We start from the raw sequence: 25497 nt of genomic DNA, 5'->3' as shown, positions 1-25497 counted from the left end.
CTCCGTAATAGTAATCTATTAATTATCTTTCCCTATTTTCTTATCTTATTATATATATATATATATATATATGTAAGGTAACAAAATGTGATGGACTCACCGAATAAGGTCCAGCTTTCTCCCAGGTCAACTGACAATTGGTCAACTTGTCTGGTTGCCGTCGGCGACGTTTTTTGATGCGGACTTCCTGATAATCTTTACCTGAAAAATCAGAGAACAAAATGATCAGGAAATAGAATGACCAGAAATGAGGAGACCCATCTTTTCATCCATTTGCTTGTTTCAGTCAATGGAGTGTGGCCATGCTGGGGCACTAAACTCGAAGGGATTAGTCATGACCAATTGACCCCACCCCCCACCTCACACTCCAGAACTTATTTATGTCTTTTTAAGCCGGGTACTTACTGGATCAGTCTGTTATGCCAGGCCCCTAGATTACAGGGATGTAAACAAACCAACACCAATTGTTAAGCGTTGGGGCACACACACACACACACACACACTCAACTGGCAAAAATGAGCCTTGTCACAGTCTGTGTCACACTGATTGTCCCCAAGAACTATGTACGTGTGTGTCTATGTGTGTGTGCAACTATGTGTCTGTGTGTGTGCATGTGTTTGTGTCTCCGTGTGTGTGTCTGTGTTTGTGTCTCTGTGTCTGTATGTGTTTGTGACTGTGTGTGTCTGTCTGTCTGTCTGTCTGTCTGTGTGTGTGTGTGTGTGTACAAAACCTTGTGAGTGGATTTGGTCCATGCAAACATCTAAAAAAACTTCCCAAAGGTCATTGTCTGACCAGTAAATACTTCTGCCAAAGAATCCAAGAATAGAATTTAGAGAACCAACACCAATATTCCACAATTTACCAAGGATGGTCTTCTCCCAAGTATTCCATCGAAACATATCTGCTTTTGTGATGGCTTCCTCTTCGTCTTCCTCCTCTTCCAAATTACTCATAGCAATCTCTTCTTTCCCATCTTTTTCTTCTTCTTCTTCTTCTTCATCCTCTTCGCCTTCGTCATCATCATCTTCCTCTTTGTCTTGAGTAAATGAAGACATCTGCAAGATGGTAAAAAGACAAAAAAATTTTGATCATACACGAAGTAACTAATGAAAGAGCAAAACATTTCAAAGAATGAAGTAAATATTTGTCCACTAACCTTGGTCTCTGGTTCAATCCTGAGGCAGGGATCAAGTTTCCAATGTCCCTCCTGTGACACAGAAATATGTAGAAAAGATTAGTTTTATAAACATAACATGGAACCATGTGACCAAGAAGCAAACTTCTCGTCACACAGCTCCTAAGATGGTTCTCTGGTCAGCTTCAACACACGAGGGACTAACAGCCAATATTATGGGCATTAAGACTGCTGTGAAGGTGCATGGCTCAGCGGTTAGAGCATTGGGCTCACAAACATGAGATAGTGAGTTCGATTCCTGGACTGGGCCGTGTGTTGCATTCTTGAGCAAGACACTTTACTTCACATTGCTCCAGTTCACTCAGCTGTAGAAATGAGTTCTGACGTCACTGGTGCCAAGCTGTATTGGCCCCTTTTGCCTCTACCTTGAATAACATTGGTGGTGTGGAGAGGGCAGGGGCTGGTATGCATGGGTGACTGCTGATCTCCCATAAACAACCTTGCCTGGTCTTGTGCCTCAGAGGGGGAACTTTTTAGGTGCAATGCCAAGGTCATTTGTGATTGAAGGGGGGTCTTTTTAAAGACTGCCTACACAGATGATTCATTTCCAATGATGAAGACTTATATAGGACCAGCCACACTTTATAGAAATGCTGAGAGCAAAAAATTGGTGCCAATAAATGCTGCTAACCCATTGAACAAGAGGCCTCAGACTTTTCTATGAGAGTTCTCCATCTCCTAGGTTTGTTGCCTTAGCAACTACATAACACAGGGTGTGGTAAGCAGAAGAGGGCATTGATAGACTCACCTGGCCAAAGACACCGATCTGTTGTCCGTTAAGGTGTGAGATGACCACTGTAGAATCGGAGGAGGCAGAGACGATAAATGGACACTGGTTACGTTCACAGAGACGCAGGCTGTTGACCATGTCGGTGTGAGGCTGGAACGTGGTCAATAATGCTGTGAATGAGGAATGGAAAATGGTTAGCAATGACCACCCGGAATTTGGGTACCTTTAGATGAAGGTAACCTGGAGCAGACATTCTGATGTGTGTGAGTGTATGTATATATGTGTTTATTGCTTTAGTAAAGAGATGAAGTATTTTTTTTTATTTAAGAAGCCACAGAAATTTGAATAAACGCTGTACCTATTGCTGATGTGCAATATGAATTATATGAAATTAAAGCTGTCAACGTTATCTTGTAAGTACCTCATGGACCTTGACAATGCTCTATTGTTTCCTCACACCTATGTATCTATATGTCTAAAGATAAGTTTATTATTGTAAGGCTTGTCCTGGTATATCAAAAAATTTTCATCTTATCAAATATATTCACTTAACAAACTCCAGAAACTGATAATATTCTTAAACTGTGCCTCGTATCAAAGTTATATAAGCTATTATTAAATTACCATTAATGAAAATAGAGATGAGCACGAACAAAAGACTGTTGCAGATAAAAACAGTAAAATGTTGTCTGCAACGAATTAATAGTGTTTATTAATAAACATCAAAATCTACTCCGCAGTGAATGCAATGAATATTTAAATTTATGAAGAATTGAACACAGTTAATGAAATGAATATTTAAATTTGCGAGAATCGAAATTATAGTCAATTTCTTAGAACATGAATTTATAAAAATACTTCCAGACAGTCAAGCTTTTAATAATTGCTTTCTTTTAGTATTTTTACTAATTGTTACACATCTAATTAATTAGCAGCTTTTTCAATTATAGTATATATATTATTATTATTATTATTATTGCCTTTGCACAGCTTCTAACACCGGAGATGTACTACAGTGTCAGCTGTTCACTACCAGTGACCTAAGGTAACACCTCTCATTTTTCGAGCACCTTCCGGAGAATTTGAACAGTTCCAAGCAGTGCTGCTTTCTGCAAGTACTCCACCCTTATTGCAGCCCCTATTTGCTCCATGTACTTCTCGAGATTTTTACTCACTGTTCCCAGGGTTCCAACAATCATTGGTACTACTGCTACCTTTTCAATCCACCACAACTGCTTAACTTCTCAAGCTAACCTGTCATATCTACCGACTTTTCTTTCTTCCTTATCGCATACCTTGTTGTCAGCTGGGCATGCTATATCTAGGATCCAACAGAGCTCGGCATCTTTCTCAATTAAGACTATATCCGGCTTCCTATAATTATTATTATTATTATTATTATTATTATTATTATTTGTAGTAGTAGTAATAGCTGTAGTAGCGGGATAGGGGGTCATTGTAACAGGAAACATTCATCCATGTCGCATTGCCACGGATACCTGAATGTGCAGCATTGCCTGCAACTGTCACATCATCACAGCAGGAAAACATGGTGCAAATGCACCAAACAATGCACATGCGAAGGTGTAACTGGGTGCATGGCGACAGGAATGGGGGGGGGAAGAGGGGGATGTGTGTGTGACTGCCGGGATTGATTGTCATGTGATATCTGCAAGTCTGCAGTTGCATCGACAGTCAGGTGTGCACAGAATAATGCACTTGCAATTAATATTATCATAAACACCTTTATAGTTTTATTGTTTGGTGGAGGTGGTGGAGGTGTTGTTGTTGTTGGTGGTGGTTGTGGAAACTCAGCATGTGTGTGTGTGTGTGTGTGTGTTTTATCTTTTACTTGTTTCAATCCTTGGACTGTGGCCATGCTGGAGCACTACTTGAAAGGGGCTTTGGTCAAAAAAACTCAGGCCCAGACTTGTGCTTCTTGTCTTTTTCTTTCCAACCTGGTACTTTATTTCTATCGTTCTCTTTTGCCAGACCACTAAGTCATAGGAGCATAAACAAACTAACACCAGCTGCCAAGGAGTGGTGGGAGACACAAAGACATACACATTACACACACACACACACAGTCACACACACTTACACACACATTTAGACACCACGCACACGCACACACACTTGCGTTCTGTCAGTTCCATAATTCAAGAAAAAAGTGAAAAAATCACAACAAAAAAGAAAATGAGTATATAATGTCTACATAATGTGTGTATAATGTGTATATACGGTGATACTTACGAGGGGGAATATCCAGTGTCGATGGAGAAAGATCCGTGGCATAATCCGATATATCCCAGACCTTGATCCAACCTTGGATGTCTCCAGTTATCAGGTATTTATCCATGGATCCCACTGTCATCGTTATACTGCCAGCTGTAACATATATATATATATATGTATACAGTATATACATACACACATATATGTGTATGTGTATACAAACATACACATATATATATATATGTATATACAAAGACAGACATTGCACACACACACACCGAATGTCTTCATACAATACCTGCCTTATAAGAGACTCAGAATCCCATATCCCTGGAGAGGGACCTGATTGACTTGGAGGGGTCGTTGTCAATCATGGCCTGGATCTCACCAACACATTCAGGAGTTCTTTTCTTATGAGTTTCCCAAGCTGCCGTACTTTCGTAATCACCATTAGACTCAACCAACTCTTTCTGAATCCTTGATTGACTCCCAAATACTCTCAAATGTTTGTATTAGAGCTTCCGACTCGAATGCCAAGCAGTACAGCATGTCGTTTCCAAATTTCTGGCAGAGTGAATTGCGTCATGGTGCTGTTTTTCTCATCAGACAGTGCCCAACTGACCCTACTATACTGTGTAGTTGACAAAATCAAAAACAAACAATGCACATGCATGAAATTAAAAATATAATATATATACACACACACACACATATATATATATATATATATATATATATATATATATATACGCATACATACATACATACATTTGTGATATGCCTGCTATATATGTAACAATGCTACATACCTTGCTTATGTGCCACAAACTCAGCCATCAACAAACTCTGGTCAGTGTTCCAAAATCTAACCCAGCCGTTTCCCCCACAGGAGACCAAATTCGCACAGTTGACATCCAGGCACTTGCGACTATCCAGGAGATGCACATTCACCACAGCCCAGCCAAATTCATTCTGTAAAGAGAAAAAAAAAAACATACTTCAGTCAATTCATCATATATATATAGTGTTGTTTAAGCCCTAGGTTAGTCTTGATTTAGTAGATCTATGGTCAAAGACGTTCCAGACATGCCCATCCCATCTTCTATTCAAATATAGATAGATAGATAGAGAAAGAGAGAGACAAACAGACATACATAGACTGATAGACAGACATAGATATATACATACATAAATATATACATACATTGATATGCACATACAGGCCCACACCCCCAACACCCATACTGTTAGGATTGGCACTCTCAACGTCGGCACGCTGAAAGGTAGATCTGGTGAAATTGTTGAGATGCTTGAACGGAGATGCGTAGATATGTGCTGCATCCAGGAAGTGAGAGAGAATAGTGATGTTGTAGGAGAGAAATGTGTTCGCATGGATGATGGTACGCTTGCATTAAATGAGGATGCAAAGAAACAGGTCTGGAGATGCCACTACGATAGATTGCTTAATAAAGAGAATGAATGGGAGAAAGAGAGCCTGCCTTATGTCGACCCAATAGAGGGACCAGCTATCCGAGTTGATAGTACCAGGGTAGATAAAGCAATTAAGAGTATGAAGACCGGGAAAGCCCCCGGCCCATCAGGAATCACTGCAGAGATGCTCAAAATATCTGGCAGTGTTGGCTATAGCCTAGTCACCCGTATTACGAACCAGGTGATACACGAAGGAGTCATACCCTATGACTGGTGTAGCAGCATCATAGTCAACTGCTACAAAGGTAAAGGGGACGCTTTAGATACAAATAATTACAGAGGCATCAAGCTGTTAGATCAGGTTATGAAAGTTACAGAGAGGGTCATAGCCCAACTAATTAGGGAGCGAATCAATTTAGATGAGATGCAGTTTGGGTTCGTGCCAGGTAAAAGCACTACTGATGCCTTATTTCTAGTGAGACAGTTGCAAGAGAAATACCTAGCCAAGGATAAACCTCTGTACCTGGCTTTCGTTGACATGGAGAAAGCCTTTGACAGGGTCCCCCGATCCCTTATCTGGTGGTCAATGAGGAAACTTGGGATAGAAGAATGGCTAGTGAGAGCTGTGCGAGCCATGTACAGAGATGCGGCCAGTAAGGTGAGGGTTGGAAATGAGTACAGCAATGAATTCCGGGTAGAGGTAGGGGTCCACCAAGGTTCCGTCCTCAGCCCCCTATTATTTACCATAGTCCTCCAGGCAATCACAGAGGAGTTCAAGACAGGTTGCCCCTGGGAGCTCCTCTATGCTGATGACCTTGCCCTAATTGCGGAGTCACTATCAGAACTAGAGGAGAAGTTTCAGGTGTGGAAGCAAGGTCTAGAATTGAAGGGCCTTAGAGTCAACCTAGCTAAAACCAAAATCCTAATAAGTAGGAAGGTAGATAAAACACAAACCCCTTCAGGTAGATGGCCCTGCTCAGTATGTAGAAAAGGAGTAGGTAGTAACTCTATAAGATGTACCCGGTGCAAGCTATGGACACATAAGAGGTGCAGCAACATCAAAGGCAGGTTAACTAGCAAGTTAGTTTTTGTTTGTGGCAGATGTTCAGGTGCAATAAAGACTGCAAACAAACAGGAAACAACTTCTATCTCATTCCAGGGTGAAAAACTAGAGGTAGTCGATAGCTTCCGCTATCTGGGCGACCAAGTTAGTAGTGGGGGTGGGTGCGCTGAAAGTGTAGCTGCTAGAATAAGAATAGCCTGGGCAAAGTTTAGAGAGCTCTTACCCCTGCTGGCGACAAAGGGACTCTCACTCAGAGTAAAAGGCAGACTGTATGACGCATGCGTACGAACAACCATGCTACATGGCAGTGAAACATGGGCTGTAACTGCTGAGGACATACGTAAGCTCGCAAGGAATGAAGCCAGTATGCTCCGTTGGATGTGTAATGTCAATGTGAATACCCGTCAGAGTGTAAGTATCTTGAGAGAAAAGCTGAACATTAGAAGCATCAGTTGTGGCGTGCAAGAGAGACGATTGCGCTGGTATGGACATGTGGTGAGAATGGATGAGGATAGCTGCGTGAAAAAGTGCCACACCCTAACAGTTGAGGGAACCCGTGGAAGAGGTAGGCCCAGGAAGACCTGGGCTGAGGTGGTGAGGCAAGACCTTCGTACATTGGGCCTCACCGAGGCGATGACTACGGACCGAGACCTTTGGAAATGGGCTGTGCGTGAGAAGACCCGGCAAGCCAAGTAAGATCGTTGCCAGTGCCCCTGGACTGGTTCTTGTGCGGGTGGCACATGAGATGCACCATTTTGAGCGTGGCCGTTGCCAGTACCGCCTGACTGGCTCCTGTAGGATTTTCGAGCGAGATCGTTGCCAGTGCCCCTGGACTGGCTTGTGCGGGTGGCACATAAAAGACACCATTTCGAGCGTGGCCGTTTTCGTGCGGGTGACACGTAAAAGCACCCACTACACTCTCTGAGTGGTTGGCGTTAGGAAGGGCATCCAGCTGTAGAAACTCTGCCAAATCAGACTGGAGCCTGGTGTTGCCATCCGGTTTCACCAGTCCTCAGTCAAATCGTCCAACCCATGCTAGCATGGAAAGCGGACGTTAAACGATGATGATGATGATGATGATATATATATATATATATATATATATATATATATATATACATATATATATTTGTAAGCTGTGTCCTTTGCTTTCAATCTGCCATAAAAACATGCCTGGTCACATTACCTTGCTTGGAGATGGATGAAGGTTGACAACAGGAAAGGCATCCAGCTGTAGAAAATCACTCTCAACAAATTCCACCCCATCCGTGCGAGCATGGGGAAGTGGACAATTAAAATAATGATGATGACGACGATGACGATGATTATAATGATGGTGGTGGTGATGATGATGATGAGCACATGACAAAATAAAAACAAACACAAAAAGAAACGTTGAAACCTCACAACTCACTTGCTCATCATAATAGTCTTCGCTACGGCACGATGATATTCGTGACCTGTTTCGGGAGGAACCAGTCTTTCTCCCAGAATTCTGAGCCCCAGCAGAAGATCTGACTGTCCCCTGTTTGAAAAAGTAAATTATTTCTTTCTCTTTTAAAACTGTTTAGAAATGCTGCTTGGAAAGAAAATAATTCTTCCCTTGGAAGAAAAAGAAATCCTTACTGGGATTTGAACTCACAAGTTTTCAGTTGGATATTTTCATGCCTTACCTTCTTGACCATGTTTAAGAGATACACATATGTTCTGGTATTCAACACCTGACTCAGGGCATGCAGTGGATTGTGGGTAGTCCTCCAGGCAATCACAGAGGAGTTCAAGACAGGTTGCCCCTGGGAGCTCCTCTATGCTGATGACCTTGCCCTAATTGCGGAGTCACTATCAGAACTAGAGGAGAAGTTTCAGGTGTGGAAGCAAGGTCTAGAATTGAAGGGCCTTAGAGTCAACCTAGCTAAAACCAAAATCCTAATAAGTAGGAAGGTAGATAAAACACAAACCCCTTCAGGTAGATGGCCCTGCTCAGTATGTAGAAAAGGAGTAGGTAGTAACTCTATAAGATGTACCCGGTGCAAGCTATGGACACATAAGAGGTGCAGCAACATCAAAGGCAGGTTAACTAGCAAGTTAGTTTTTGTTTGTGGCAGATGTTCAGGTGCAATAAAGACTGCAAACAAACAGGAAACAACTTCTATCTCATTCCAGGGTGAAAAACTAGAGGTAGTCGATAGCTTCCGCTATCTGGGCGACCAAGTTAGTAGTGGGGGTGGGTGCGCTGAAAGTGTAGCTGCTAGAATAAGAATAGCCTGGGCAAAGTTTAAAGAGCTCTTACCCCTGCTGGCGACAAAGGGACTCTCACTCAGAGTAAAAGGCAGACTGTATGACGCATGCGTACGAACAACCATGCTACATGGCAGTGAAACATGGGCTGTAACTGCTGAGGACATACGTAAGCTCGCAAGGAATGAAGCCAGTATGCTCCGTTGGATGTGTAATGTCAATGTGAATACCCGTCAGAGTGTAAGTATCTTGAGAGAAAAGCTGAACATTAGAAGCATCAGTTGTGGCGTGCAAGAGAGACGATTGCGCTGGTATGGACATGTGGTGAGAATGGATGAGGATAGCTGCGTGAAAAAGTGCCACACCCTAACAGTTGAGGGAACCCGTGGAAGAGGTAGGCCCAGGAAGACCTGGGCTGAGGTGGTGAGGCAAGACCTTCGTACATTGGGCCTCACCGAGGCGATGACTACGGACCGAGACCTTTGGAAATGGGCTGTGCGTGAGAAGACCCGGCAAGCCAAGTAAGATCGTTGCCAGTGCCCCTGGACTGGTTCTTGTGCGGGTGGCACATGAGATGCACCATTTTGAGCGTGGCCGTTGCCAGTACCGCCTGACTGGCTCCTGTAGGATTTTCGAGCGAGATCGTTGCCAGTGCCCCTGGACTGGCTTGTGCGGGTGGCACATAAAAGACACCATTTCGAGCGTGGCCGTTTTCGTGCGGGTGACACGTAAAAGCACCCACTACACTCTCTGAGTGGTTGGCGTTAGGAAGGGCATCCAGCTGTAGAAACTCTGCCAAATCAGACTGGAGCCTGGTGTTGCCATCCGGTTTCACCAGTCCTCAGTCAAATCGTCCAACCCATGCTAGCATGGAAAGCGGACGTTAAACGATGATGATGATGATGATGATATATATATATATATATATATATATATATATATATATACATATATATATTTGTAAGCTGTGTCCTTTGCTTTCAATCTGCCATAAAAACATGCCTGGTCACATTACCTTGCTTGGAGATGGATGAAGGTTGACAACAGGAAAGGCATCCAGCTGTAGAAAATCACTCTCAACAAATTCCACCCCATCCGTGCGAGCATGGGGAAGTGGACAATTAAAATAATGATGATGACGACGATGACGATGATTATAATGATGGTGGTGGTGATGATGATGATGAGCACATGACAAAATAAAAACAAACACAAAAAGAAACGTTGAAACCTCACAACTCACTTGCTCATCATAATAGTCTTCGCTACGGCACGATGATATTCGTGACCTGTTTCGGGAGGAACCAGTCTTTCTCCCAGAATTCTGAGCCCCAGCAGAAGATCTGACTGTCCCCTGTTTGAAAAAGTAAATTATTTCTTTCTCTTTTAAAACTGTTTAGAAATGCTGCTTGGAAAGAAAATAATTCTTCCCTTGGAAGAAAAAGAAATCCTTACTGGGATTTGAACTCACAAGTTTTCAGTTGGATATTTTCATGCCTTACCTTCTTGACCATGTTTAAGAGATACACATATGTTCTGGTATTCAACACCTGACTCAGGGCATGCAGTGGATTGTGGGTAGAACTTCCCTGGGATGGGACACCAGTCTACCACCGTCTAACATTCTTCCTGATGATCACAAAGGATTTAGTGAACAACCACAGACTGACAATAGAGCGGATGAGAGGTAAATCTCCTCCTGGATAAAACACTAGTCTGTCACAGGCAACATTTCCTCAGATAACCGGGTAGCGATTCTCAGTGAAGGTACCCGGCTCAGTGGTTAGAGCATCAGGCTCACAATCATGAGGTTGTGAGTTCGATCCCCAGACCGGGCTCTGTGTTGTGTTCTTGAGCAAGACACTTTATTTCATGTTGCTCCAGTTCACTCAGCTGTAGAAATGAGTTGCGACATCACAGGTGCCAAGCTGTATCGGCCCCTTTGCCTTTCCCTTGGATAACATCAGTGGTGTGGAGAGGGGAGGCTGGTATGCATGGGTGACTGCAGGTCTTCCATAAACAACCTTGCCTGGACTTGTGCCTTGGAGGGGAACTTTCTAGGTGCAATCCCATGGTCAGTCATGACTGAAGGGGTTTTGTTACAGCAGGTGAACTGTAGCAATGTAGAATATAGTGTACTATCATGAATATACAATAGATGATAAGACACCAGTCTCTCACAGACAACATCACCTGATACGCATTTAAGATATGGTACAGTAGAGTATTAAGATATTTTAAATGAGGAGGGTGGTCAATATGGAAGGAGAAGTGGCCAAAGGGGGGGAGGTCGATGGTTGAAAAAGTTTGGCGACCCCCCCCCCCCCTGCCATAGATCATTATATCTTAATAAAAGTAGGCAAAGTTGACTCACAGAAGTTGCACTTCTGAATGACTGTGACAGCTGTGGACGACATCTTTGTCTCATGTAACCCGTGGCCAGTTCCGATTTAGTGTTCCACATGATAATCTCCCCATTGTATGCCCCTGTCACAAGTGTGTTTGGTGGGGAAAACGCCATGCAAAGTATGTCATCTTCATGACTCTGAAAAATATAATTAAAAAGTAAGAAAAAAAATAAGGGCTGGTGGAGATATATAAGTTTGGTTTTGAGGTTTTTTTAGTTAGTTTTAGCTGTCAGGGGCCAAAAGCCATACTGGAGCACCCATCTTTGAATATATACAATCATCATCATCATCATCATCATCATCATTTAATGTCCCTTTTTCTTATGTGCTGGTATGGATTGGGTGGTTTGACAGGAAGCAACAAACTAAGGCTCTGTACCTGGCTCCAGTGTCTGTTTTGGCTTGGTTTTCATGGCTGGATGCCCTTCCTAATGTCAACCACTTTACAGAGTGGACTGGCTGCTGTTATATTTGTGACACCAGCACAAGTGAGGTTGCCAAGTCACTTGGAATAGAAAGATTCCTCAACAGAGGTGAATTGGAGGAGGTGAAAGTATGGCAGAGGGAGAGAAAGAGATGCCTTGCTGAAGAGGAGAATACATGACCTGCCCAACTGGAAAATGGAAAGAAAGATGTCTAGGAGTATGCCAGGGGAAGATTTTGAGCAGACATGATGTTTTTACACAATTTACTATAAATGAGAAATTTTTTCTCCACAGAAACTGCAATGGATTTCCCTTTGGTTATTGAAATATATGTCACAAACGTATTTTGACTAATCTAAATTTTGCTTAGACCTAAACACTGCTTAGCATTAATATAAATGAATTTTTCCCACTTGGCAATCCAATAGTAATGTTGTTGACTGTGTTTTAGCTGAAGCTGCAACTTGAAATCTGCCCAGAGTTGTCTCTCTTTGGTATTTCTCCTTGATAATGGTAAAAGAGCTAGAAATGCAGTGTCTGGGAATCTGACAGAGGGTAGCGCTAGACAGATATGGTGTTTTTTACACTTTTTACCATAAGAGAGAATATTATCTTTACAGAAACTGCAGTGGATTTGCTTTTAGAAGTCAACACATAAAACTGTAGATGTCCCTGCAGAACTTACCTCAAGTCCTTTCCACTCTGAAGGGTTCACAAGGAAGTCCTTCATTTCTACATCACGGAAAACAGTGATAGATCTGAAAGATAGCAAACATTTCGTTTTAGTATTTGGTTTGCAAGATTCTTGATGTGAATTTGTGTCCTGAAACAAACTTTGTTGTGTCTTGGGAGGATCATTATGCCAATAATAATAATAATAAACACACACACTGGTTCAATATCACTTCGTTATTGTCAGTCAATTGGTTAAATGCCTAACCAATTAAATAATCACACATTTTTTTTAATGAGCTGGTTCTTTGTCAATTAAAGTTCTTTCCTTGCTATTCACAACCTTTTCAGTGATTTAGTGATTTCCCCTTATTTTGTACCTTATTTATATACAAAACATTACAATTAGTCATCATTATTGGTGGCACATGGTCAGCTAGTGGTATGTAAAGGTGAACAAAAACAAAAATTAATTACCGTACCAGTAATTAATGAACTGACCTTTTCCATCCAACAGCAGTAACGCTGCCCTTCAACACACTGACTTGACCAATTTCAGCCTCTTGACCTCCAGCACATATCAGCTTATGGCAACAATGTCCATTGAAGTCCCACACCTGCAACATAAGAAACGCGACTGAGATAAAAGTTTCATCCTTTTTTTACTGCTTTATTCTTTTGTTTCAGTCATTTGACTGGGCCATAAAGAAATATATATATATATATATATATATATATATATATATATATATATATATATATATAGAGAGAGAGAGAGAGAGAGAGAGAGAGAGAGACAGACAGACAGACGGAGTTGGAGACAGAGAAAGAGAGAGATTTATATTTGAGATTTGGTGATTATTTCCCCGTCGGTCAGACCTGGATTATGCTTGGCCTTGAGCTAAAAAAAAAACAACAGCAAAAACGAAAACAACAACCAACCAACCAACCAAAACAAAGATTTGCCTCTTACCTTGACACAACCATCGGTTGAACTCGTGTACAACTTGTTGGTGTTGGGATCTAGAGCCAAGGACAGCATCTCAGCCTTCTCATGTATATTAGAGAGATGCTTAACTTTTTGACCACTGTCCAGCATCCAGAATGTCAGAGTGCCATCTTGTGAAAGACTGACCACCTGGAATATAGAGTGAAGACAAACTTAGAGATAACACGCATCGATATGTAAACACACACACATATACGACAGGCTTCTTTCAGTTTCCGTCAACCAAATCCACTCACAAGGCTTTGGCCAACCCAAGGCTCTAGCAGAAGACACTTGCCCAAGGTGTCACACAGTGGGACCGAACCTGGAACCCTGTAGTTAGTAAGCAAGCCACTTACCACACAGCCACTCCTGTGCCTATATACATATTCAATATTCTTTGTAGCCAGATTTCTTCACCTCCTTTTAATGCTCAATTTCATTTGTCTACACATATATACATCCTTTGTATTTCATGTACTTTGATTATTGACCCACCTAACTTGCTTATCTATACATTCACTTTACTACTTGGCTAAGTTGGAGCCTCTTGAATCCTACTAAGCATATTGCATATGGCGGATATCTGATTCTCATCTATGACTGGAGTTCCTTTTTCTCAACAGAGTACTACTTAGAGATAACACTCATAGATATGTCAACATTTTTTGCATTTCATGTAAATTTGCACATTGACCTACTTAACTAGCTTATCTTTACATTAACTCCTTTATTCATAATCCTGGACTCAAATTACATTTATGCATCTGTTGCAAAAAGATGCAGCTAAACCGTTTGTGGACATGAAACCATTGGTCACTCTATAACTAAACGGAGACTTAATTACTTTTAATATATGTGTGTGTGTGTGTATATATATATATATATATATATATATATAGGTAAGTGGTAGGTTTGCCTCGATCCTTCAGGGGTAGTCTGAAGCATCCAAGCAACCAGGGGATGTTTAAATCCGGAGGCACTCCTGGGGATCACCTGTATGGGTACCGTCTTGGGAAGAGGGCGTCCAGAGGCAGGTAATATGTTGCTTAAACCGTAGTTTATGTATTTACTTGGAGAATGGAGCAACAAATACAAGAAAAAGCATTTTCGTTGGACTAGATAGCCGTTGTTTTATTACGTGGAACTTGTGGAATGAGTCAGTGTGGAGGTTTAGGTTATGTAATGAGTCATTTTGTATATTATGTCATATATATATATATATATATATATATATATATATATATATATATATATATATATATATATATATATATATATATATATATATATATATATATATATATATATATATATATAATTATCATAATCATCATTATCATTGTTTAGTATCTGTTTTCCATTCTGGCATGGGTTGGACGGTTTGTCTGAGGTCTGAAGAGCCAGCAGCTGCACCAGGCTCCAGTCTGGTCTGCAATGTTTCTACAACTGGATGCCCTTCCTAACGCCAACCACTCCGAGAGTGTTGTAGGTGTTTTTTATGTGCTATCGGCATGGGATCCTGTCAGGTGGCTCTGGCATCGATCACGTCCAGATAGTGAGTTTTGCATGCTACTGGCACGAAAGCCAATCATAATCATTTTCATTACTTTACAGCTGTTTCGGGTTATGAGGAACCATGCAGTTAGATCTGAGTGCCTATATGGCATGTTATTGCTTCTTCAGAGCCAATTCTATGAAACCTTTCTTTGCCTGAGAAATACTTTAATATATAGTTATACACCACCACAACTACCACAGCAAGACCTCCACCTACCTGATTGTAAGATGGACTGTATACTACAGCCACGACTACAGTTTCATGACTCACCACTCTGTTGCGACATTCATTTTTCATTTCAATCACAGTGAAGATGGGACCAAAGGTGAGAAACAGACGGTTGGATTCCCTATTGCTACTGCTTTTACTGGGACTACTACTACTGCTGCTACTACTACTACTACTACTGGTATTGTTATTAGTACTGTTGCTGCTGTTGTTGTTGTTGCTGGCCTCTTTGTGGTCAGTCACTTCGTCCAGGAACAAACTGATGAAAACTGCAGAAAATACAAAATGAATACAGGTGTAATTAAAATGAAAGGTAAACGAGAAAAAACAGCATGAAATCAGTTCGTTGTTGTCATCGTCATCATCACCATCGTCGTCGTCGTCATCATCATCATCATCAACATCACCATTAACATCAACATCACCAGTAACATCAACATCATCATCAAAAACTACACAAGTATTCTTAGTTCCATCCCTAGCTTTTGTAGGGTTCTAAATACTTAACCATCACCATTTTAGCTAGTGTTAGATATATATAAGCAGGCCTTATGGTTACCCACATAACTGCTTTCCCCAAGTAGCAGAATAGATTGCTCAAATCTTTCTTAAATCCATCAGCTTTTTTTTGTTTTTATCTGTTTTTGAGGATTATGAAACCATCATCTCTATAGATGCCTCTGGGCTGGCTATGCAGGCAGGAAGGCAGAAAGGAAGGTGAAGACATATTTTAAACATACCGTCACCGACCTTGGGGAACATTCCAACTAAACGCTGCATGCAGACTTGCAATTGAATGTCCCAGATTCTCAGTGCCTTGTCTTTGGAAAAACTGAAGAGTAGACTCCTGCTAGACCAAATGTGGACAACCACAACACTGGACATGTGACCTTGAAGGATCTGTGAAGGAAACAAAAAAAGAAAAAATGAAACCAGAAAACAAAACTCAAAACTTGCAAGACAAAAATTTAGTACACATACAAGCATACATACACATATATGGGAGAATTCACAAAAAAAAAAAAAAAAAACAAAAGACAAAGACAGGTGGTGTAGACAACAAACAGATGTATTAGTTTAATGCTCGAGAAGTGAGAAAGTCTTTAACGTTTCAAGAAAGGGACACAGAATGTGTAGTGGCTAGTGATCTATCATGGCGAATGCCGGACAGAGGGGTCACACAGGAGAGCTAGGAAGAAGGGGAGGTAATAAAGTAGTGGCGATCCCAAAACGAAGGTGCGTGTGTATAAGAGAGCATGCATGTGCGTGTGGAAGAGGGTTGGTGACTTTGATGTGTGCGTGTGTGTAGGAGTATGGGTGATGGTGTGGGGCTGGGAAGTGGTCAGTGCTAGTGTGTGCATGATGGTGTGATGTGATGTGGTGGTGGTGGTAGTAGTAGTAGCAGTAGTAGCGACAATACTTACCCCGTTGGGTTTTGACTTCACGTAAGGGTTCCAGAGACAGATCTTGTGGTTGACCCCAGCTGTAGCTACAAAAAAAAAAAGAAGGGAGAGGATTTCTGTTGGGGGTGGTCAGAATAGAGGTCAGTGGTCAAACCAAAATGGAGATAAATAGTATATACACATTAAGTGTATATTAGCTTATGCAGTTATATAAATTGATGTATTCACATGTAGAGATGTGTGACTTGTTTAAGCTATTATGATATTCATGGTGTTAAATACATTGATATACATACACACACACACACACACACACACACATATATATATATATATATATATATATATATATATATATATATATATATATATATATATATATATATATATCATCATCATCGTCGTTTAACGTCCGATTTCCATGCTATCATGGGTTGGACGATTTGACTGAGGACTGGTGAAACCAGATGGCTACACCAGGCTCCAATCTGATTTGGCAGTGTTTCTACAGCTGGATGCCCTTCCTAACGCCAACCACTCAGAGAGTGTAGTGGGTGCTTTTACGTGTCACCCGCACGAAGGCCAGTCAGGCGGTACTGGCAACGGCCACGCTCAAAATGGTGTATTTTATGTGCCACCTACACAAGAGCCAGTCCAGGGGCACTGGCAACGATATCGCTCGAAAATCCTACGAAGGCCAGTCAGGCGGTATATTTTAATTTATGTATATATTGATATAATCTTGGTTGAAAAACTTTGATAATATAAATATGTTAATAGTTACCAGGGTAGCAAAAAATCACACAAAAACTGGGATATTGAACCCGGTTAATGGGTAGAAATTTAAAAAACGTAAAATGCAAAATGAGACAAGAACTCAAAACATCCAGACAGACTCGATGTTATTTGTCACACCAGCACATGCACCTTAACCCTTTTGTTACTGTATCTAGGAGGAGAGGTTTGGAAAACATTATCATGGAAGAAAGAGAAGAGGGTAGTTGATGAAGAGGCAGGCAAAGGATACGGTAAATGGACGATGTCAAGTGCTAATTGGACAAGAATGGTAAGGCAGCTGGAGAATGGGAAACCTTTTGTTGTGATATCATTAAGGCACAACAAGCGTACAATACATGACAACGACTTACTCTATGGGTGTCTTTTGCCGAACTGCTAAGTTACAAGGATGTAAACACACCGACACCGCTTGATAAGCAGTCATGGGGGGACAAACAGAGACAAACAACGGGTTTCTTTCAGATTTCATCAACCAAATTCATTCAGAAGGCTTTGGTCCTCCCAGGGTTATAATAGACGACACTTGTTCAAGGCGCCAAGCATTGGGACTGAACCCGGAACCATGTGGTCGGGAAGCAAACCTCTTACCACTCAGCCACGCTTGTATCGTCTGCTTCAATGCTATTTTATTTTATTTTATCGACAACCGACACCGAAAGGATCGCCGCCGACGCAATTTGAACTCAAAACAAGAGAAACGGAAATAAATAGCCGACAGCATCTGCTCTTTTCCTCGACGCGTCATCGGATCTTTCCAAGTTGATCGCCAAAATGCAAAACAAAAAAAACAAAAAAAACCCGGAAAGAGAAAATCAAGGGGAATAACTACTGTAGAACACAAAATGAAAATCCCTGCAATTATTTCCCTTTAGCTGTTCGTATTCTCAGCAACAGGTTCCGGAGGCAAACTTTCATATACCATTAAAGATTTGTTGAGAGGAGATCCGTGATCGAATACGGCCTGCGGTGATTTTCGTATTTTTTCGCACGACTTTCCGAAAATATTTTTTATTTTGTTTTCTTCATCGCCAATAATAATAACAATAACAATCTATGTACAGCCTGTCCTCATTTAACGACCACTCGGAGTTTACGACGAAAAATTTCGATCCCCCCCCCCCTCCATTTCCTCATTTAAAAGTATTTTCCGGAAATTTTTTTTTTTAGAAATGCGTAAAAAAATACGGAGATTATGATTCTGAAAAAAAATTGTTTTAAAAATTTCAATTCCCCCCCCCCCCCCACTACCACCATGCAGGCTATTTACATGCTAGAAATAACAGCCAAATCTCACAAAACTGCGATAACATAAAGCAAGAAATGTGTAATCAATCTTTCTGCAGAGATTTCTTTCAGAGTAATTTCCCGCAGTAACCCTAACCCCGTTTGCCAAAGCGCATTTTTTCCTTCATATGGATCTATATAAAAACCGGGGGGGGGGGGGGGAATCGAAATTTTGAATTTGAAATTTTTGAATTTTTTTTTTTCAGAATCGGAATCTCCATAGTCTAAAATGTGGGATTCCGTAAAAAAAATAAAATAAGGGGGGAAAGGTTCAGATTACATATAGTCCGTCTCCGCCGAAAATAGAACTTGAGGCGATGGATCCAAATTTTGAGCGGTTTTCCAAGGTGGAAAGGCAGACAAATGAATTTTTCCGATGTTATCGAGAAATTTATGAGGAAAAAAAGAAGATAACAAAGCAAACAACACCGACGGGATTTTTCAGGCATTTTGATGTCAAGAATGAGTTGCTTTTGTAATCTTTATCCAAAGTGTGGTGTTATGGGCTGTGATGAGCTATGTGTTGTTGATGGAGAGAGATGAGGCAAACAGGGGTGAAGCCAGACCGGAAGGGCCAGACCGGAAGGGCCAGACCGGAAGTCGGCCACACGTCGTCGAAGGCCGGTACGTGGGGGTCAGGCAGTCAGAAAACAGACAGCTTAGGACGTGTTTTGATCAAGAGCGATTGTTTACTCCGCTGCGGTCGACAAGGTAAGGTCCAACGTTTCATTCTGTCCTTTTGCTTCTTGTCTTTTCCCTCCAACACACCACACAAAGTCATTATGTTTGGGTTTCCTTTAAACTTTTTCTATATAATCCTGAGAAAAGTTTATTAGGCATCTTATGTACTGGGCCTGCAACCACAAACATGCTTACGAAGCTGCTACCACAAAACTGTAACTCACCGATCAGGTTGAACTGTGGGCTGTAGTGGAAGGTGTTGATGCCTTGAGGAATTTGGAAGTTGACCCTGAAATACAAGACAAACACCAGGTGTTTATAAGCCATTTCAGAAACACACAAAAACCATTAGATTCACTTCATCATTTAAATTTAATTTGTTATATATATATATATATATATATATATATATATATATATATATCCTGCAGATATTTACTTATGTAAATTTTAACAGCTGAAACCATGGTACGTAGGTTAATCGTTTTTTTATTTAGTATTTTTTCATTTGTCTTGCCCTTTTACAGTCTGTTGTGTCGCTGAATTTTTACTGAGAACATATTTTTTTTCGTGGTTAGATGATTCGGCATCTATTTCTAGCATATAGGAGTCCACTTTTGCTGGTCATTCCTCTTATTTTTGTATGTAATATAATTTTAATCTTCGGATTTTTTTAAATATGCTAGACCACTGGTTTTAATTGATTAATATCAATTTCTACCCTCATTAATAAATTATATACATATATATATATATAGTCAATTAGAGAAAAATAAAAAGCAAACACAAACGCAAGTTTAACTTACATTTTTTGTATCTTTCTTGCTTCTTGTCTCTTCTCTGATTTACTTTGAAAATGAAATAAAAAGAAGTAAAAATAAAAATAAAACTCCAGTATTTCACTGGTACTTAATTTATTGACCCCCCAAAAGGCTTAAAGGAAAAGGTGACCTCGGTGCAATTTGAATTCAGAACATAAAAATGGACAAAATACCACTAAGGATTTCACCCAGAGTGCTAACGGTTCTGCCAGCTCACCACCTCAATAATGGTAATAATGATAATAAGAATTTTTACCTTAGAATTTCTGAAGTGACAACGTGTTTCTCCATCCATCCCAGAACCAAAGCATCCTTCGAAGACGAGGAACAGGATATGAAACAGTCCAAGAACTGAAGATACCCAACTGAAATAACAGAGAGACAGCGAGAGAGAGAAATAATAGATTAACGACCATTTACAACAAAGGCTGGTGATTCAATCAACCTGTGTTAATCACAGGTATTTACTGTAATACGCCTAGGTTGACCCAACCATGTAACAGGTTGTTTTGGATTACATGTAACCAGTAGCAACTGAGAGTGACCCGTCAGTAAGATGATGTGACATAATAATCAAATGGCAGTTGAGACCAGGTCTAAGTCCTTTGGTGACTAGTGGTAAGGTTTGACAATTACTGTTCTGATGACAGTTATTGAGGCAGAAACGTGTGTCCATGTCTGTCATCTTATCTCCAGACAATAAACCTATTTTTTTTCCTTAATGGAAAGTCAACTTTGAAGAATTCCTTATTCCTGAGATTCTTTCCTCTTCTCAAATGGAATTGGTCTTAATTGCCATTTAGTATGTATCAATAGATTTGTGTTGTATGGTATTTAATATACTTGTATCATTGTCTGGCAAGTTACATGGTGACTCCATCAGTGTTGGTGCCATGTAAAAAGCATCAGCTCTACTCTGTAAAATGCTTGGCATTAGGAAGGGCATCCAGCCATAGAAACCATGCCAAAACAGACAGTGGAGCTTGGTACAGGCCTCTGGCTTGCCTGTTCCTGTCAAACCATCCAACCCATGCCAGCATGGAATACGGATGTTAAATGATGATGATGGTGGTGGTGTATTTGCCTATATTCATACTCTCCTGAATGCATTTTCATGTATTTTCGACATCAATCGTGGATGTTTATTTACCTTGTTTCACCCAGTCTGTGTGGGCTTGGTACTTGGTGTAGGTGACATTCCTGTAGATGCCTTTGGTCACATTGCTCAGTGGCACCGTCAGACAGATCTCTACAACAACAACAACAACAATAACAACATGTATGTGAAATATGGGTCAACAAATGTCAATGCAACATAAGTGAGAGATGCAGTTTCCAATTACTCTATCTCTTGTAATTACTGTCCCCAGTCTTAGGACTCATAGAATCTGGTTGCCATGGCAATTAAGTGGCCAAGATCACAGCATAAACCAGACCATTGCAGGGTCACTCATTCACTTCTCAGTGAGTAACTTGAAATTAAGTGTTTTGCTCAAGAATACAATCCACTGCCTGGTCTGGGAATTGAAACTACACTCTTCCAGAGTCTTAGACTGAGATTTGTCACGAGTCTTAGGAGTCAAGAAGCTGGAACTGAATCTAGTTTCCAAGGAATTTAAGTAAATGAGATGACAACACTCCCACTGGATGGGAAGCCAGTCCACCACAGGACTACATAGGAAACTTCCCCTCGTTAGCACATTAGCTTGTTAATTAAAATATAATTTGAAAGATGCTTTCAAAAGATGACCTACCGCTCTCCGAATGTGCTGACGGTCGCTGGAAGAGGGCGATGTTTATGGAATTAAAGTGTAAGATGTTGACAAAACCACCGACATCACCCCACATCAGGTACGCCTCATTAGAACTGTCATTGCTCGACCTACAGGTATAACAAGAACAATAGTCAATAATAATAAGACTATCAAAAATTTTGCCACAAGGGCAGCTTAGGGGAGGTGGATATGAGTTTACCCTACAAACCCTTTTCTGTTTGATGCCAGTGAGAGTATTATGAGGAGTATCACTACAGAGAATACATGTGTTTTAGCTCAGGAAATGAGAAGATGATTTCGGATACTCACCAGTAGTCGAGGCAAAGAGGAGTATATTTCAACTCCTTGATTTTATAGAGTCTGTTGAATTCAATTTTGTTACTCAGGTCATAGATAGCTGTGAGAATAGACAAGATGAGTATGGAGTCAGTGGGAGCATAGCATGCACTTATAAAGAGATAGACACGCACATAGACAATACACACACTCACACACACACACATATGTATACATAATATTCTTTGTAAGCCTACCACTTATTCTCTCGGTCCCTTTTGCTGAACCGCTAAGTTACAGGGATGTAAACACACCACCATCGGTTGTCAAGCGATGTTGGGGGGACAAACACACACACACATACATATATATGTATATATATATATATATATACGACAAGCTTCTTTCAGTTTCCGTCTACCAAATCCACTCAGAAGGTTTTAGTCGGCCCGAGGCTATAGTAGAAGACACTTGCCCAAGATGCCACGCAGTGGAAATGAACCTGGAACCATGTGGTTGGTAAGCAAGCTACTTACCACACAGCCACTCCTGCACCTACATATATATATATTATTTTATTATATTCAGATTTAATTATTTTTCCTAAAAACATATTTAGAGGAATGCGTACAAGATAATTGTTTCTTGTCTGGAATCAAAGAGTTTTGTGTTTAGAAGTTAGAATTTGAAAAATGTCTTCCCTGCATAATTCAGAGAACCTATCAGAAATTCTATATGAGCTGGCCTGGCTAATAATCTCCCATTTAAGTTTATAATTTTTATTTTTGTCTTTTAACATCCATATAAATTTGCTTAGTAGTAGTAGTAGTAGTAGTCGTACCAATCTCCTTGCTGGTATAGGCCACAGCCATTTTATTGGTGTTCAACATTGGCGTGAGGTGTGTGACCCACAGGTCTTTTGACCTGCAGGACTCTGTGGTCAGCTTCTCACATCTCTGCTGTTGGAGGTTACTGTTCCAAATGGAGGCTATTCCTTCCTATAAGACAAACAGACAGACAGACAGCCAATTAGTTCAGTCCTGTGCAGCAACATCATACAGTTAGGTTAATAAGACTTTATAGCTTCCCTATTGCTCTCTCCCTCTCTCTCCCTCACTGTCTTCTCTCTGCTGTCAAAGATAATGAAAAATATAAAAATTGATCATATTTAAACCTAATTATAATTTTAATCTTTGCAAACCTTTCAACAATCCAATTGTCTCTTCCTAGCTCTCCTGTGAGACCCTTCTGTCCGGCATACACCATGATAGATTGCTAGCCACTACACATTCTTTATTTTCTCTCCTTGTTTCTTTCTGTGTTCCTTTCTGTGGAAGAGCGTAGGCTCGAAACGTTAAAGACTTCTTCACTTCTCGAGTGTTAAACTAATACATCTGTTTGTTGTCTACACCACCTGTCTTCATCTGTTGTTTTTTTTCTGAATTCTCTCCCTATATACATGTATATATATATATATATATATATATATATATATATATATATATATATATATATATGTACACTTATGTGCTGAATTCTTTTTTTTTTCTGGTTGCATCATCAAATACACACACACACATACAAGGAGGAACATATTGGACAATGTAGTCCAAAGTACACTATACCTCAATAAAAGATGGGATGGTCATCACTGGAACATCTTTGATCATAAGTCTACTAGATCAGGACTGACCTAGGGCTAAACAACAATGCCAAAAAACAGCAAGAAAGGATGCATTAGATGATGTAGTCCCAGGTACACTATGCCTGAATAAAAGATGGCATGGTCAAATCTGAAACATTTTTGATCATAGATATACTGGATCAGGACTGGCCTGGGGCTAAACAACAACAAATTTGGGGCAGTGTTTAAAAAAATAAAGAATTACCAAATATGGTAAAAACTCACCTTACTGATGACCAAATACTTGTGAGAATTCTTCAGGTAGGTCACCCTCTGGATTGTCTCTTTGTGAGGACTGTAAGAAATGGAAAAGTGAAAAAATAAATCATTTTGTTTCCCTTCTATCATGTTGATTTAGTTATAATTGCTCTTTAGCCCTGAGACAGACCTGATTGAACAGACCTATGATCAAAGACTTTCCATCTGTGACCATCCTGGCTTTTTTCCCATGAGTGTTATTATCCAACATCGGAGCTAAACATTCACAGGACTTATAAGCATCTGATGTGCTAAGTATGTACATCTGATGATTATAGGCATCACCAAACTTACATGAAACTTCTGTTCACTGTACGAATGTTATAAAACTGCCACCACCATCGTCACCTCCGCCTCTATCACAACTTCAGCTCATACTCTTACTATCACGCCATTACCATCACAACCGTCAACCTACTACCGCCCTCACCACCGTCTCTATGCCCACTATTACTTTTACCTCTGTAAGAGGAGTAGAAGAAGTGTCATTGAATTGTGAGAGGTGGGGGTCAAAGTGTGACACACTGACACACAGAAATTCATTTTGGCATTTGCTATTATATATATATATATATATATATATATATATATATATATATATATATATACACACACACACACACAGGACAGGATTCTTTCAGTTTCCATCTACCAAATCCATTCACATGGTTTTGGTCAGCCAGAGGCTATAGTAGAAGACACTTGCCCAAGATGCTACGCAGTAGGACTGAACTTGGAATGATGTGGTTGGGAAGCAAGTTACTTACCACACAACCATGCCTGCACCTATATACATATGTGAGTGCTTCTGTATGTGTGTGGTGTGTGTGTGAGGGGGTGCAAGGAAAAGAAACAAATAAAAAACAAGAAAAAGAGGAAAAGAGAAGAAAAAGAAAACGAAATGGCAAGGAACCAATGAAAAACAAATCCAAACAACTTGAAAAGTATCTTATACAGTTTGTGGCAGAAAAACTTCCCATATTTTACAGAGCCATTATTATAACAATGGTAAAGTTAAGCAAAGAATAACAGTATTTTCGTATAGCTAATGTTTTACCATTTTGTCTTAATTAACCACTTTGGCTTGTGCTAGAATATAATTTAGATTTTTCAAAGTTTGAAACGTTTGTCGAACGGTAAAATGTAGGGACATTTTGCCGCACTCTGTATGAATCGTACATTTGAAGCCAAACGAGTGGCATCTTGTAATTTCTCGAGTTACAAGTCATCCATCACAGATGACATCATAATTAAGTTTTAGACTGCAGCTACAAGTCTTATTATCGGTGAAGAATTAGCAGACTTGTTACAACATTGAACAAACTGCCTTCTGGCATTTGTT

The 25497-nt window shown here is 40.4% G+C and overlaps 2 protein-coding genes across 6 annotated transcripts in view; one reads left to right on the top strand and one right to left on the bottom strand.

Annotated features, from left to right (window-relative positions):
* The window catches only part of LOC106872264 (cilia- and flagella-associated protein 337), a 165200-nt gene that overhangs the window by 61762 nt on the left and 77941 nt on the right, over positions 1-25497 (bottom strand). For all 4 annotated transcript variants that reach the window (XM_089344723.1, XM_089344722.1, XM_089344724.1 and 1 more), the window contains 23 exons: positions 24123-24192; positions 23055-23211; positions 22247-22334; positions 21917-22044; positions 21313-21411; positions 20419-20527; positions 20148-20189; positions 19566-19630; positions 16600-16664; positions 15916-16075; positions 15164-15444; positions 13372-13536; positions 12900-13015; positions 12412-12484; positions 11268-11438; positions 10137-10247; positions 8070-8180; positions 4971-5133; positions 4180-4314; positions 1945-2096; positions 1158-1208; positions 864-1056; positions 101-201 (listed from right to left, as the gene is read on the bottom strand). In XM_089344723.1, the coding sequence (XP_089200849.1) occupies positions 101-201; positions 864-1056; positions 1158-1208; positions 1945-2096; positions 4180-4314; positions 4971-5133; positions 8070-8180; positions 10137-10247; positions 11268-11438; positions 12412-12484; positions 12900-13015; positions 13372-13536; positions 15164-15444; positions 15916-16075; positions 16600-16664; positions 19566-19630; positions 20148-20189; positions 20419-20527; positions 21313-21411; positions 21917-22044; positions 22247-22334; positions 23055-23211; positions 24123-24192 (2806 nt within the window). The remainder of the gene's footprint in view (positions 1-100; positions 202-863; positions 1057-1157; positions 1209-1944; positions 2097-4179; positions 4315-4970; positions 5134-8069; positions 8181-10136; positions 10248-11267; positions 11439-12411; positions 12485-12899; positions 13016-13371; positions 13537-15163; positions 15445-15915; positions 16076-16599; positions 16665-19565; positions 19631-20147; positions 20190-20418; positions 20528-21312; positions 21412-21916; positions 22045-22246; positions 22335-23054; positions 23212-24122; positions 24193-25497) is intronic.
* LOC149130721 (talin-2-like) overlaps positions 19274-25497 on the top strand; it is a 205179-nt gene continuing 198955 nt past the window's right edge. Inside the window, exon 1 of one of the 2 annotated variants that reach the window (XM_089344733.1) lies at positions 19274-19371. The gene's annotated coding sequence lies outside the window, so the exon portion shown is untranslated. The remainder of the gene's footprint in view (positions 19372-25497) is intronic. The other variant, XM_089344735.1, reaches the window with a different exon arrangement.

This window comes from Octopus bimaculoides, chromosome 28 (genome assembly GCF_046866305.1).
Source record: "Octopus bimaculoides isolate indiv1 chromosome 28, ASM4686630v1, whole genome shotgun sequence".
NCBI classification, from domain to species: Eukaryota; Metazoa; Mollusca; class Cephalopoda; order Octopoda; family Octopodidae; genus Octopus; species Octopus bimaculoides.
The sequence above is the reverse complement of the archived record's forward strand: the minus strand, read 5'-3'. Positions and strand labels throughout refer to the sequence as shown.